We start from the raw sequence: 15659 nt of genomic DNA, 5'->3' as shown, positions 1-15659 counted from the left end.
TTATTAGGCTGTAAGCTCCTTGTAGGCAGGGAACGTGTCCACTAACTCTATTGTACACTCCCGAGAGCTTAGTAGAATGCTCTGCATACAGTAATCACTCAATAAATACCACTGGTTGATAAAAATTTGCACAGAAAATTGCAAACCATGTAGGAGGGAGTGTCGGTCACAAATTGGACTATTCAGCAACCCTCACAGGCGTGAGGAGGTGCTCACCTTCAGAAGCGCCAATTCTGAAAACAAAGACTCGCTAGACATATGCACAGATACATCTACCATATGCTGTAGTTTAATATTCTCCAAACCATGCTCTCAGCTGAATCACGATGGATGGAAGACATCTTAAATTTTGATCCCACTGTGCATTCTTGTTTCTCTTTCCCCCAAAATGCTGGTGCAGACAATGTCATAGGGGTGTGCACAAAAGGAAAACCAGATTCTGATTCTCATTTGGACAGAGCAGCAGGCTTTGGGATGGATTATGTCAACCGCTCACTCAGAGCATGCTTAACGGATTAAAATAGGCCTAAAAATATGATCTACAGCACTGGATTTGCATGTAGAGAGCCGGTGAAAATTTAGTGGGCTTTTCTACAAGGCTACTCTTAAAGGCTCCATCTTTCCAATTGCTTTCTGTTCAGTGACTTTCCTATTTTAAGGAATTCCTTACCCTCAGACATGTACTGGCAGTTACTATCACACTGTCAAAGAAGACCCACTGGTAGTTAAATTCAGAGATGGGGGCACATTATGGGGCATACAGTCTTGACTGTATTAGGCACTCACACATCCTCTTTCTGACTGCCCCTATTTGTGCTGCTGTGTTCGTTACTTGTAGCATCTGGCCCTGTTTTTGCTTTGACCTCTTGTGTCATGATCCTTAGTACTCCAGACTAAGCTTGTTGTGGGCAGGGAACATGTAGGGAAGCAGCGTGGCCTAGTGGATAAAACACAGGTCTGGGAGCCAGAGGACCTGAGTTCTAATTCTGGCTCTGTCACTCACCTGCTGTGTAACCTTGGGCAAGTCACTTAACTTCTCTGTGCCTCAGTTTCCTCAACCACAGAATGGGGATTCAGTACCTGGTCTCCAGCCCCATTTGGAACAAGAACTGTATCCAGCCTGATTAAATTGTATCTACCCCAGGGTTTAGAACAGTGCCTGACACAGTAAGTTCTTAACAAATACCATTTTAAAAAACAAAAAGCCTCCCATCTGTGTCATATTGAACTCTCCCCAAAGTGCCTAGTACAGTGCTTGGCACACAATAATCGCTCAATAAATACAACTGATTGACAATAAACATCTCCTCAAAAAGAACAGCTCCTTTTCAGAATGCAGGGTGCACTGCTAGTTTATCCGGAACAATTGGCTCCCGATTTTCAGCTGAGATGCAGCACTGTCTAAGGCTGCGTTATACTGAATCCTTCGAAAGTTTTTCCTGCCTTCCCTTTTTTCCTGATTTCAGCACACGACTCAGGAGCTGTTTGGGAGTCCTTTGCTTCATAGGATATAGGTGGTTGTCCAGGTAGTCAACGTCCGAGCTTGAAAAAGGCCTTTCAAGATGGTATTTGGATAGCCCATCCTGCTCTAAACCAACAACAGAAAGAGGGGAGTGAGGCACAGCTGCACATCCCTGGCTCTCCATCCTCCTCGAATGCAGAGGGAAGAATTCAAAAAGGCTTTTCATGAGGTTGGCACTGCTTCCTGTGTAAATTGGAACCGTGTCCTCGGAATGGCCTCAGATGAGGTAACTGCCTGCGGAGCGCTGCAAATTCCTCCCTGGGTTTAGCACGCAGGCCAGGAAGGCAGCCCCGTGGTCCCATTTATGTTCAGTCACCAAGCAACGGAGGCTGCTTTTGCTTAAAGGCCCAGCGGCTGTTTCTCCTCCTGTTCCCAGGGGGACAGTAAGGCTGGAACCTCAGCCATCCTTCAGATCTGCCTGAGGTAAAAAAAAGTTCGGTTGACCGAGACGGCTCAGATCCACATTTCTCAATGGCATGCAGGGAGACAGCCTTCTTAGACTTTGTAAGCGAAATTTATAATTGGCTTCTGGGATGCTAGGGTGAGAGAGGGCAAAAAGAGTGAAATTGTGTCCTCTGGCAGGGCCCCTGAAGGGCCCAGAACCTGCCTGAAAGTCCACTGAAAGAGGAAAACTCCGATGAGTTTCGTTCTTTTCAAATACAAAATATCATTCCACTGAGTTGTGTGTGGATGGCACCACAGTGACGGCCGGTCACCGTTTTCTGACCTGAAGGAGGGGACTTCCAGGATCCTACTACTGCTAGACTGTGAGCTCTATATGGGACAGGGACTGTATCCCACCTGTTTATCTTGTATCAACCCCAGTGCTTAGTATAGTGCCTAGAAAATGGTAAGCACTTACAAGGTCCATAATTAATCCTCTTTCCAGGGTCATTCATTCATTCATTCAATAGTATTTATTGAGCGCTTACTATGTGCAGAGCACTGTACTAAGCGCTTGGGATGAACAAGTCGGCAACAGATAGAGACAGTCCCTGCCGTTTGACGGGCTTACAGTCTAATCGGGGGAGACGGACAGACAAGAACAATGGCAATAAACAGCGTCAAGAGGAAGAACATCTCGTAAAAACAATGGCAACTAAATAGAATCAAGGCGATGTACAATTCATTAACAAAATAAATAGGGTAACGAAAATATATACAGTTGAGCAGACTAGTACAGTGCTGTGGGGATGGGAAGGGAGAGGTGGAGGAGCAGAGGGAAAAGGGGAAAAAGAGGGTTAAGCTGCAGAGAGGTAAAGGGGGGATGGCAGAGGGAGTAGAGGGAGAAGGGGAGCTCAGTCTGGGAACGCCTCTTGGAGGAGGTGAGTTTTAAGTAGGGTTTTGAAGAGGGAAAGAGAATCAGTTTGGCGGAGGTGAGGAGGGAGGGCGTTCCGGGACCGCGGGAGGACGTGGCCCGGGGGTCGACGGCGGGATAGGCGAGACCGAGGGATGGTGAGGAGGTGGGCGGCGGAGGAGCGGAGCGTGCGAGGTGGGCGGTAGAAAGAGAGAAGGGAGGAGAGGTAGGAAGGGGCAAGGTGATGGAGAGCCTTGAAGCCTAGAGTGAGGAGTTTTTGTTTGGAGCGGAGGTTGATAGGCAACCACTGGAGGTGTTTAAGAAGGGGAGTGACATGCCCAGATTGTTTCTGCAGGAAGATGAGCCGGGCAGCGGAGTGAAGAATAGCCTGGAGCGGGGCGAGAGAGGAGGAAGGGAGGTCAGAGAGAAGGCTGACACAGTAGTCTAGCCGGGATATAACGAGAGCCCGTAACAGTAAGGTAGCCGTTTGGGTGGAGAGGAAAGGGCGGATCTTGGCGATATTGTAGAGGTGAAACCGGCAGGTCTTGGTACACTCCACTCCTCTGTCGCTAACCTCCTCATGGTCCCTCTTTCTCGCCTGTCCCGCTGTGACCCCTGGCCCACGTCCTTCCTACCGCTGACCTGGAATGCCCTCCCTCCTCACATCCGCCAAACTAAGTCTCTTCCCCTCTTCAAAGCCCTACTGAGGGTTCTACTCCTCCAGGAGGCCTTCCCAGAATGAGCCCTCCCTTTCCCTCTGCTCCTCCTCCCCATTCCTCCTACTCCCTCCCTCTGCTCTATCCCCTTTCCCTCCCCATAGCATAGCACAGTAATAAATAATATTAGTCTATTTTATTAATGATGTGCATATATATATATATGATTCTATTTATCTTGATGGTATTGATGCCTGACTGCATGTTTTGTTTTGTTGTCTGTCTCTCCCTTTTAGACTGTGAGCCCGTTGGGCAGGGACTGTCTCTATCTGTTGCCGAATTGTATATTCCAAGTGCTTAGTACGGTGCTCTGCACACAGTAAGCGCTCAATAAATATGCTTGACTGAAGCGTGGCTCTGTGGAAAAGAGCCAGGGCTTTGGAGTCAGAGGTCATGAGTTTGACTCCCGGCTCTGCCATTTGTCAGCTGTGTGACTATGGGCAAGTCACTTCACTTCTCTGTGCCTCAGTTCCTCATCTGTAAAATAGGGATTAACTGTGAGCCTCACGTGGGACAACCTCATTACCCTGTATCTACTCCAGCGCTTAGAACAGTGCTCTGCACATAGTAAGCACTTAACAAATACCAACATTATTATTAATGCCCCCTTCTTTCCTCCCTGACAGCCATCTTCTCTCTCTTTGCCAAGTGGGTGAAAATATGAAGATTCTGGGGAGGATGGAACCCTTAGGTCTTATTTTCAGACTCAGCGGTAGGTTCAGAGAACCCCTCTGGACTCTGCCCAGGCAGCTCCTCCATTCTCAATTCCTTCCTATCTCTGTTAAGTTACATCAAGACCCTGAAACCCACCTCACCACAGGAAATATCTGTATTTGGTTCCCTGAGATACACTCAGCTAATTTCTAATTTACAGTTTAGGAAACTTCCTGTTTGCCATTTGGTCTTCCTAATTCTTCTGCCCTCTAAAGACAACTTCTCTTTCCTGAGGTGTTTTGTGCTTCCTGACAGTCAGTCACCTGGGAAGTAGCATGGCCTAGTGAATACAGCCTGGGTCTGGGAGTCAGAAGGACCTGGGTTCTAATCCCAGTTCCACCATTTGTCTGCTGTGTGACTCTAGGCAAGTCACTTAACTTCTCTGTGCCTCAATTACCTCATCTGCAAAATGTGAGCCCTTCGTGGGACAGGGACTGTGTACAACCCAATTTGCTTGTATCTGCCCCAGTGCTTACACAACCTGGTACTGAGTAAGCGCTTAACAAATACCACAGTTATTATTATTACTACTGCAATGCCACCCTCTTTCTCTGTCCACCTTTGCTCCTTTCCTCTCTCCCTTCTCCTCACCTTCTAAAGATGCCTGAGCTACAAGCTGAAAGAGAGAGCAGAAGATTAAGTTCTGTTCTGTTAAGTTTTGAAGAAGAAATATACCCTCTCAGCTTTGTCAGAGGGAGCCCAAAATAACTGAAAGCAGGACAAGAGACTTTATGTGAACACTACTGCTGACCTTAGCTGGGCCACTGTCCTGCTTCCCCTTGACCCTCCACTTCCCTGCCCTGTACTGTTGAGAGCAGAAACGTACTGTTCCTTAGTTAGTGGCAGAACCAGGACTAGAACTCAGAACTCTTGAGTCTCTGCTGTGTTGCTTAGAAGAGCCCCAGTCTGTTAATACTGGGGCCTGGGTAGGGCCCTCAGTCATGAACAGCTGCTTCCCAGCTGGAGTGCAGGAAATTTTCCCCACAAGTGAATAAAAACTGGCCAAAAACATAATCAGGGTTGAGGCCGGCACTAAAATTTGGGGAGAGAGATCAAATCACTCTCGGCTTGATCTGTCGCTGGCTTCTTATATGCCCCTCAAACAACTTTTGCAGAGGGTTAGCTTCCTTTGCAAAGTCACCATTTTGAGATGCAAACCCTACTATGATTCACAGTTAAGTCTTCTCATCATCTCAGCATCCCACTACCAGAGTTGGGGGCTGAAGAAGTGGCTGGACGTACCGTGGGTCTGATCCACGAATAGTGTAGCTTACGGCCCAGTGGTCTTTCATGCTCTGTCCTTGGACCCCTCACGCTGACCAAAAGTGGTCTGGAAGGCCCAGAGCATGATTCCCGGGGGAAGGCCCAGAGCACGATTCCCGGGGGCTGCCCCAGACCACCGCCTCAAAGATTTCAAGTGGCAGTGTGACCTACTGTTGCAGACTGTGAGAACACTACCTTCCTGTCACTGGCTTGCAGACTAAGACATCTCCTCAGCAGATTCTAATTTATGGCCTAATTCTGCTGATCCATTCCACACTTCGACTCCCTTAGTGTTCCTTAAAAAGCTCTAACACCACAAATTTCCAAGTGGTTTCCCAAGACACTTTCAGGGTCAGAATGAGAGGGAGTGTGATTTGTCACCACTCACAAGCCTCCCAATTCTCTGTTATCCATGTGGGGACGAGAAGAGCCCAGGTAACTGAAAACCACAGAGAAACCCCACAAAAAAAAATCATCTTCACTATTTATTGCAACCTTGGGCTCCACCAAACCTCTGCCTGAAACTTCTAAGGAGCTCTTCTTGAATTTCAGTTCCATTTCCTACCCTTGTAAACCCTCCTGGGAAAGAGCTAGCGAATAGAAAAACGGCCCATAAAAAGGCAGTGGGAAGGAAGAGAAAATTTCAACTCTTTCAAGCAGGCCTTCCTCAATGAATTTCTAATCTTTCCTCCATATATTCCCCTGACTGCCACTTCAACAATTCTGTATAAATCTTCATATTCTATTTTCTCCTATCTATAATTTATTTTAGTACCTCTCTCCCTTTCTCCTACAGAGACCGTAAACTCTCTCCGGGGAAGGGTGACGCCTACAAGTTGTGGAGAAGATAATGGCCTGGAAAATTAGCTGTACTAAAGGGAGTTGGGCTGTGCTAAGGTCATAGAGAATAACCTGTGGTGATATAAGTCAGTACCACGGTGGGTTTCTCTGGAAGATATGCTCGTTAAAATGGAAACTCCTTGCGGGCAGGGAATATGCCCCACGCTTTTGTTGTGTACTTTCCCAGGTGATTAGTACAGTACATTGCACACCCTGGATGCTCAATAAATAACACATCTATTACTATTCATTTTTACTGAAGCTCTCACTCCGAGGGTGCGGGATAATAGTACTTACGTAGTTTAAAAAAGTGGCCACACGATTTCCAGTCCCTAAACGCTTGAAAGCATCTGGCTCATCTTTCTACAAAAATTAAATGAGAATGAACCGCAAACCTCAAGGACACAGACAAGGACACACAGGTACTTACATAGTTAAGAAACGTCGCTAGCCTATTTCCTTCCGTTTTGAGACTGCTGTCAAAGGGTCGCTGCAACAGACAACAACTTTAACCTGAGTTTGAGGTTGGCCCACACCGGTGTCACGTACAGGACGCACAGCCCAGAAGTCTAAGTCAAAGTAATCCTGGCCCCCTCCTTGGTGCTTTCGCCATCTAATTGGGACTATACTCAGTTCTGCCATAACGGGTGTCCTCGCAGGGTGTTTTAGATAAAATGGTACTAGAAGATTAGGGACATTTTTCCGACAACACTAGCAGGTCTGGATGCAGTGCACTGCAGTGTCCAAAGAAACCGTTTGCGTGCATGCTTGAGGAATCATAATGGGTCAGTTCTACAACAGCAGTTTTCCTTAACACGGTGTTTTGAAATAGAGCAGTTCCCAGGTTCTAGGAGAGATGAGTACTTTTAGCAACGGGGGGTGGGGATGTCAGAGCTTGAGATTGCAACTTCCATTCAAAACCTAGCCAAAGTGCATCTCTCAAACAGTCTGGGAAATTCCATTAAGGGTGCATTAGAAGAATAAAACGGGTCCTCCTGATTTCAGAGGAATCTGAACAACAAAGAGATTTCCCCAGGGCAAACAGAACTTTAGGTTATAATGTATCCTGATGAGATGATGGGGATTCTCGATGAGAACTTGGTGGTTCCAGGACTGGTGGCCAGCCATCCCAGGGCCAGAAAATCAATCAGAAACTTAACAACTGAGAAGCAGTGTGGCCTAGTGGACAGAACACGGGCCTGGGAGTCAGAAGGACCTGGATTCTAATCCCAGCACCGCCACTTGGCTGCTCTGTGACATTGGGCAAGTCACTTAACTTCTCTCTGCCTCAGTTACCTTATCTGCAGAATGGGGATTAAAACTAGGACACCCATGTAGGACAGGTACTGTGTCCAACCTGATTACTTTGTAATTACCCCTGCACTTAATTCAGTGCCTGGCACATAGTAAGTGTTTAACAAATACCACAAAAACAAACAAATAAACAAGCAAACAAAACCAACTGAGAACCCCAACCCAGGCTAAGGAAGCTCCGGTGTCCACTCACTGGCGATATCTCAGTCCTTGCTCAGGAATCGAGGAACTGGCAAAACAGGGTGTTTGGCTATGGGACGGGACAACCCCCCCCCCCACCACCACAGAGACAAGATAGTGCCACTTCACAGTTCTGAAGGACTCAGAAGCCAAAGACATTTTGACATGCTGAGGAACTACGGAACAGGAGATTTCAGGGAAAGGCTCATTTGATGTAGGGAGGGTGAGAATAGTCCCAATCCACCAGGTGTTAAGCTCCTCACTAGACTGTTAGCTCCTCAGAGAGCAGGAATCATGTCTACCAACTATACTGTATTCTCCCGTGCTAAGTACAGTGTTATGCATACAGTAAGTGCTGAATATCATTGTTTGATTGATGACAGAAACTTACAAATAAAAGTAATTTTAACTTCTCAGCAGGGCCTAAGAGAAGGATTACTAGTTTGGAAGTCAGGAGGCCCATGAGCTAGGCCCAACTTTTCCACTGGCCTTCTGTGTGACCACTTAACCTGTCTGGGCCACATTTTCCTCATCTGGAAAATGGGGATAGGACACCTGCTCTCCCTCCCTGTCTCTGACTGTGAATCCCATGTAGGACATGGACTGTATCCAGTCTGATCATCTTGAATCTGCCTCAGAACTAAGTACACAATATGCAGAATAAAGTAGAAAACACTTAAAATCAAAATTATTAGCTTGATTTGAGGGATTATCTTTTCTGAAATGGATTCTCGAAGATTTTCGAGATTAAACAATGGGCATTGGTGGGCCCATATCATTCTCAGACTAGAACCAACTGTGTCAAGACTAAAGTTCAATTCTGAAACTGAAAAAAAAGAGGCTTTCTGTTTTAAATACCATGCAGACATATTGAAGGGTTTTCTTCCAATAGTGTGTGGTGGAAAAAAGAGCCAAAAAACAAAAACCCAAGCCACCTCTGAGTGGGTAGTAAACTGCAAAGCTCTTCCAAAATGTAGCCCAGTTCCGATCTCTAAATTTGTAATGACTACAGAGCCAGGACCAGCCAGGCCAATCTTTAATGAAATCCAAATGTTTACTGGCAGTAACTTTGGCAGTCCCAAGAGGATGAAAATTGAACTGTGTCTCCTCCGCCTCCCTGGCTGGATAGTGCCCAGAAAAGATGGGGCCAAATCTTCCAAAATGCGTCGGGCTTCTCGGTTTGAGAGGCGGGCAACACACTTTGTGGAGCTGACCTCTGGAGGAGAGTTTAATACTGCTCCAGCCCAGCCAGCTCATCACACGACAATCACAATCCAATCCGGCCCCGACCCTTTATCCTGGCCAGGCCTTCAGGGAGGGGCCGGCTTCAGCAGGGCCAGAAAGAGTATGCATCATTCAGAGAACGATGGCCATTGAAGATTAGAAAGTCTCCTTTTACCTCAGCTCCTACCATCGAGTTGTGGGGTTCAGAATCAGAGGGACCTGGAATGAGAGCACAGTGGCTCTGGAACATCGACTGGGAGGGTAGAGGGGGAAGACCAGGGGTCTTCCAGAGAAATGTTCTGGGTCCAAGCCCTCTAGGTTGGCTGTGTGATGTCATTACATTATGCTGTGTGCCTGATAGAATACACATGGCATCATGTACCCTCCAGTATGCATAACCTACGGAGATGGTAACTTTTTTCCCACTTCAAGGCGGTTAACTATCCAAAGCTGGCCCTGCTTCAGTGTTAGGTGACCGAGTCCTGATTCTCAGTGAAAATTATACTGAGATTTCTAACTTCTCCAGACCCCTTTCGGTGACCACGGAAAATCAGTTCCGATAAATTCAGGGACCTTGCACTCCGCGTTGTTTGAAGTCACTTGGAAAAAACTAGGTGCTTACCCTGGAGAAGTCAAAGTGCGGTTCGTACTGTCCTCCCATCCCATAGTTAGCAACCTGGAGGAAGAAATAATACAGGTTTAAAAGAACCCAACACAAACATTCTCGCAAGCATAAATAAGCAATGCCCTTCCTGTGGAAGCCACATGTCTAAATCAAGCCTACAATTGACATTTGCTAAGGGAGCTGTGGTAATTGCCTGTGTAAGGAGAATTTACCTGTCGGCTTAGCCTTGGCAGAAAAAAGAAAACTGAAAAAGAAAATGGGTCATTATTCTGGGTATATTGGTTGCAATTAAGGTTTGGCTACCTGGGAAGGGGTCTATCTACAATAGGGATCTCAGAAAATGAGGCAGAGAAACTCCTACTTCCTGTCACAGCAGGGCAGTGACGTGATTCCAGTCTCTCAAACTGATTTTAATTTCCTTTCAGTTCTGCCCAGAGACTAACCGAAGTGATGAGAGGAGGGAGATGGGTCAAAACTGGTAGTTGCCTCAGGGCACTCCAAGTAGTTAGGTGCTCAGGGGGTTTTTAAGGGAGGGATAAAGCGATTATCAAGGAATCTTAAAAAGAAGCAAGAGAACGAGAAGACCACAGTTGTGAGTCTGAGCCTTCCCCAGATGTTTCCCATGGACCCACAGGCATTTTCCATTTTAACCTGGAATTTCTGTTTCGTTGCTGATTGGTTCCACTGCCTCAGCATGACAGTGTGGAGAAACGTGACCACATCCGCGCACCACTGATCCTCGGCCCTCCCTACCACGCAACGTACCTGCAACAGCTCGGCCGTTTTCACCGTCAACCCGGTGATGTACTGCATCCGCCGATTAACTTGGGCGACGACGGGGTCATCCTCTTCCTCCAACCACGAGCTGGGAGGGAGGGGAAAGGGAAAGAGGGGGAAAATGCAACTGAAGAAAAAGCTCGGGCCGTCCGACCATAATGAGGGGGTGGCAGAGAGTCATGGGGGTCAATGAGTAACCTTGACCTGTCACTGAGAACCCCAGGGACCTGGAGAAGCCTCACATCAGTCCCCTGCTTGGTCAACAGGAGACAACCCAGAGAGGTCTTACATGGGCAAGGGAGGACAGAGTGGTTTCAGTGGGTGAAAGTAGTGTGCCTTAATGGAAAGAGCATGGGACTGAGAGTCAGGAGACTGGGATTCCAGTCCCAGCTCTGCCACCTGCTTTTTGTGTGACCTTGGTCACTTCATTTCCCTATGCTTCAGTTTCCTCATCCATGAAATGGGGATAAAATGCCTGCTCTCCCTTCCTCTTTGACTGTGACCCCTGTGTGGGACTGAGACTGTGTCCAATCTGGTTATCTATAACTGCGCTTACCTCAGTTCTTGGCACATGATAAGCTCATTATTATTGTTATTATATCATCATCATCAGGCCTGGCGGGGACCAGGTGGGGTGGGTCCTGGGGCAGATTGAAGATCTCCACTTGGATATAGGCTTTAAATATTATTTAGTTAGTTGGCCACTTGATGGTGCCTGTAGGTAAAATGTATTTCTGCTTTTACAGGATCCACAGATCACTTCCTCTAGGCCCAAAGTAAATTTAATCATACGCTGGGCATTAAAGCACAGCTTTTCCCTGCCACTGGGTGAGGAGAGGAAGGGGTGGACTCAGACTCGTTTTTTGTAGATGAAATGGCTATTTGCCCTCATGGGTGCATAACCCTTTTTGGAACTGTCACCACAGGGGCCCAGCCTCCCTTTCCCCATCTGCCAACGGGGTGGGAGGTTGGGGGCGGCAGGCTTCCCTGCCCATGAGTCACTAGAGCCTGGATATGATCCATATGGATGAACAACTGGAATTCCTACTCAACAAGTCATCGACTAGGCACCCCACAGCCTGAAGGGATGTGGTGCTCTGAAAGGTGCCGCCCACAATGTATGGCTGTAGTTTGCTGCTGATTGATAGTGAGGACGCATACAATAAGAATTCAAAGAGAACTCTGCATTCCCCAGCCCAGGGTTAGTGGGGATGAAAGATAACCATCAGCAATATCAAGAGGTTATGCCAGTTATGCATGCAAAGGAAATCCTCCCAAGCAGGTGGGAAAAGAGTTAAATGAAATAACCCCATGCAGATAGGCGATGATACCCTTGGGGTCAATCTGCCCCTGGAACAGGGAGAGAGGACAGGGGTCAGTCCCCACCACTTACCTTTTGGATACCCGGTAGTTGGCTACGGTAAGGACACCCGTTTTAGGGTCGCGAACTGTGGCTCTTGCCAACTGGTAGAAACAGCCAGAAAGGAAAGGACAGCAGCTTTAAAGAAGGGACTCTTCCCCTCCTTCCAGCCACCCCTTCCCTTGACCTAATAATTCTTAATGATTATGGTATTTGTTAAGCACTTACTCAGTGCCCAGCACTGTTCTAAATACTGTGGTGGATACAAGATCATCAGATTGGGTCTCATAGGGAGTAGGATTTAATTCCCATTCAACAGATAAGTGTCTTGCCCCAGGTCACAGAGCAGACAAGTGGCAGAGTGGGGATTAGAACCCAGGTCCTCACTCTTTCCACTAGGTTATGCTGCTTCTCTAATCCTCTTCAGATTTCAGTCGTGCAACAGTTACAGAGTGAGTTTGGGGGCTTGGCTTCTCCTTCAAGTTGCGCAATTGTGCATACTTTGAGAGTGAAGTGAATCTGGAAGATTTCTCAGGCCGGCATCAATACCAAATTATCCTAATGTTAAGACACAGCTGAGGCCGCCCCCTCAACTAGCTATGTGTCCCTAATCCACATGATCTAGTAAAAGGCACGGGACTTGGAGTCCGGAGACCTGGGTTCTAGCCTCAGCTCTACAGCTGGCCTGCTGTGTGATTCTGGGCAAGTTACTTGGCCTCTTTGGGCTTCAGCTTCCTCAACTGTGAAATGGGGATGAGCGACCTGCACTCCTCCTTTTAGAATGTGAGCCGTGTGTGAGTCAGGGAGTGTGACTGATCTGATAATCTGGTACCTACCCTATTGTTTAGCATGGAATTTTGACCCACGATAAGTGCTTAATAAATACCATAATTAACTTAATCCAGTGGGCACTTTTCTCTCCAGCGAAACCTGGAATATAGATAGATCCAGGCTGCATGGGTAATGCCAAGACCAATGCTAGGCAACCTCTGGGAATTTGATCAGGGTCATGTGACCAATCTCCATCCATGGGATGACCACCCTCCAAACAACATCCATGGGACATGGAGTCACTGAAAACTGAGGGTTGGAAAGGATAAGAGGCGAGTGGAGAGAGGGCAAAGTGATATCATTTTCCCAAGGTCCCACTGGTCTCCAGGCCACCCTCTGCCATCCTACCCGCCCTCTCTTGAATGGTTGAGTCCAGTCTTTGCTGGCTTTCCCCTTGCTCATTGGAGGATCTCAGGAATATGTCTGTTATATTGTTCTACTGTACTCTCCCAAGTGCTTAGTACAGTGCTCTGCACACAGTAAACACTCAATAAAGATGACTGACTGACTGACTTGATTGATAATTTGTTCTATGTCCCTCAGTCCAAACTCATTGGTTGGTTTAGAATTACTCTCTTACACCCCCTCAGGAAGGGACACAGGAAACTTTCTTCTGGGGAAGAGAGGAAGAAGTGACTTTCACACCTCCCACTAGTCTAGTAGTAAGGTGAGACGGATGGGAGAAAGGTCACTGAAGGACAAGAGAAGTCATGACTTAGTGCCAACTGATGAGGTGAACTGGGAAATGGTTAGTAGTCAATTCTCCCCTTGGAAGAAATGAGCTCTTCAGAGAATGACTGCTTGTACTTGAGAACTCAATATCTGTTGCTACCCCTATTCATTTCCAACTCCTGGAAAGCAGTTAATTACCAATGAACTAAATTAATTAACTGAGAAGCAGCATGCTCTATTGGAAAGAACATGAGCCTGCGAGTCGGAGGATCTGGATTCTAACCTTGCTATGCCAGTTTGCTTGCTGTGTGACTTTGGACCTTACTTTCTTCATCTATAGAATGGGCATTAAATTCTGCTCCCTGTGAGCCCCATGTGGGGCTTCACTTCTCGGTGCCTCAATTTCCTGTAGGGTAAAATGGGGATTAAATACCTGTTTTCCTTTCTCCTTATACTGGGAGCTCCACATGGGGCAGGGACTGTGTCCAACCTGATTAACCTGTATCTACCCTAGTGCTTAGAATAGTACTCAACACATAGTAAGTGTTTAAACAAACAGAAAAACAATAATAATAACAATAATTAACCTGCAAGGAGGAAGAAGTAGATAGCAGGAGAGGCTAAGATCTAGTGCAATATAATGAGGATTTTAAGTCACCTAGCAGCCCACTAAGTCATCATCCCACACAGCGGTACTTCACTTTTTCCTTCATCTTTTCTCCAGCTGTTTCTTCTCTCCCTGTCTGCTGTCTAGCTCTCTCACTGTCCCTTCCAACTCTCTCTCTCTGTTCCATGGACTATTGCAAGTTGGGTCAAAATGTTCCTCTTCCACCCCCACTCCTTGGACCATGAATTGAAATTGGGTTAGTTTTGAAACTTGGACCTTCGCTCCATCCAACTCAGCCTGCAGTTTCTTCTTGTACAAGTACTCAGATACTTGTAGCTGAGGGGATCAGGTGAAACCCAGATCCTCTTCCCTCTTGATAAATGGGAGTCTCTTTCCCTCAGCACACACTGTCCAGGAAGAGGGCCTCCACAGACTGGTAAGATTATCCCTGACATAGGAGTAGACTTTATATTCGGGAGGCACCGTGAAAAAGGGAGATAGGAAACTAGGGCAGTCAATGAGGGCCATCGCACTGCCCCCTCACAGAAATTTGACTGTAGGGATGGAGCCATTAGCTTGGTCCCACCGATTTTGGAGAGGGGCAGTCAGCCAGAAGCAGAGCTCCCAAGATGGCAGCTCCACTTCTGATTCTTCCCGTCCTATTAGAAGCCGTGGCTCTCTTCCTCAGCCGGGAGTCTGGCTGGGATTCTCAGGGAGAGTCAGGGCTCCCTCTCATCTCTACAGGGTCCTGGTGCTTAGTCTTGGACTTTCCTGTGGGCTGCGGGGTCAGTTTTTGGCCAGCTCAGAGGAGGTCAGGGTACCAGATTCCCTCCAAGCCCAGTTCCCAAGAGGTTTCGCCTCTTGGAAGCCCCACCACCTCTCAGAACCACACCCCAGGTTCACCCTCCTCTGCTCCAAATGAAAAGTTGGCAGCTCAGGAAAGGTCGACTGATCGAAACCAGACCTAGCCAAAACCGTCCCTGACTTCCATGGTAACAAACAAGGAGAAACAGCATGAAGTAGACACTTTCTAAACATCGTCTAAAAATGTGAGTGAAATCAGCCTCTAGCATGTGGAAATTAGAGATTTAAAAGGAATGAATTGCTTGTCCCAAGCATGAACTTCCTTTTTAAACTGTGAAAATGGGAGGTTGTTGATATTCAACAATTGTGCCCTAATTCCCCATATGTCTCAAGCTTTCACCAATGGATTAATACTATCTGTGCTGCTTTCTGGGTCAATTTTTAGTTTCCCTTTAATAGTTCTGAGGCAGGAATTCACAGAGATGTCTCAAGTTTTAATAAGTTATTTCATAGTGCAGTCTCACTAACAACTACATTTCTCTGGGATCCTTTGGTTCTGACTCTTTGAAATCTACTGTATTTCAAGGACACTTATGTTAGCCCCTCACCATCTCATTCAATAACACCACCATCTTCCCCTTACCAGAAACCCACGGCCTTGGTGTTTTCCTCAACTCTTCACTTCCTTTCAGCTCTCACATTCAGTCTGTGGCTAAATTTTCCCTCCTTGGGTCTGCTCTCTACTCTCTAGGCAAACTGCTTCCATCCCAAGTCAGACAGAGGAGTCGCATAGGCTAGGCTGAGGGGAGGGGGGCTTTAGCAGGGTATTCAGGAACACAGCCCTTCACCCCTCTTCTTTTTCTTGCTCCCGTGCAAACAGGAGGCTGCCATAGCCCTTCATATTTCACTAGTC

The 15659-nt window shown here is 47.1% G+C and overlaps 1 protein-coding gene across 6 annotated transcripts in view; it reads right to left on the bottom strand.

Annotated features, from left to right (window-relative positions):
- Window positions 1–15659, bottom strand: part of P4HA2 (prolyl 4-hydroxylase subunit alpha 2) — a 63168-nt gene that overhangs the window by 6351 nt on the left and 41158 nt on the right. For 4 of the 6 annotated variants that reach the window (XM_029051005.2, XM_029051006.2, XM_007669817.2 and 1 more), the window contains 4 exons: window positions 11866–11936; window positions 10461–10560; window positions 9693–9746; window positions 6650–6715 (listed from right to left, as the gene is read on the bottom strand). In XM_029051005.2, coding sequence (XP_028906838.1) covers window positions 6650–6715; window positions 9693–9746; window positions 10461–10560; window positions 11866–11936 — 291 coding nt within the window. Of the gene's footprint in view, window positions 1–6649; window positions 6716–6782; window positions 6843–9692; window positions 9747–10460; window positions 10561–11865; window positions 11937–15659 lie in introns of all 6 variants that reach the window. The other 2 variants (XM_039910229.1, XM_039910228.1) reach the window with 2 other exon arrangements.

This window comes from Ornithorhynchus anatinus, chromosome X1, assembly GCF_004115215.2.
Source record: "Ornithorhynchus anatinus isolate Pmale09 chromosome X1, mOrnAna1.pri.v4, whole genome shotgun sequence".
NCBI lineage: Eukaryota > Metazoa > Chordata > Mammalia > Monotremata > Ornithorhynchidae > Ornithorhynchus > Ornithorhynchus anatinus.
Note: the sequence above shows the minus strand (reverse complement) of the source record. Positions and strands in the feature narration are given on the sequence as shown.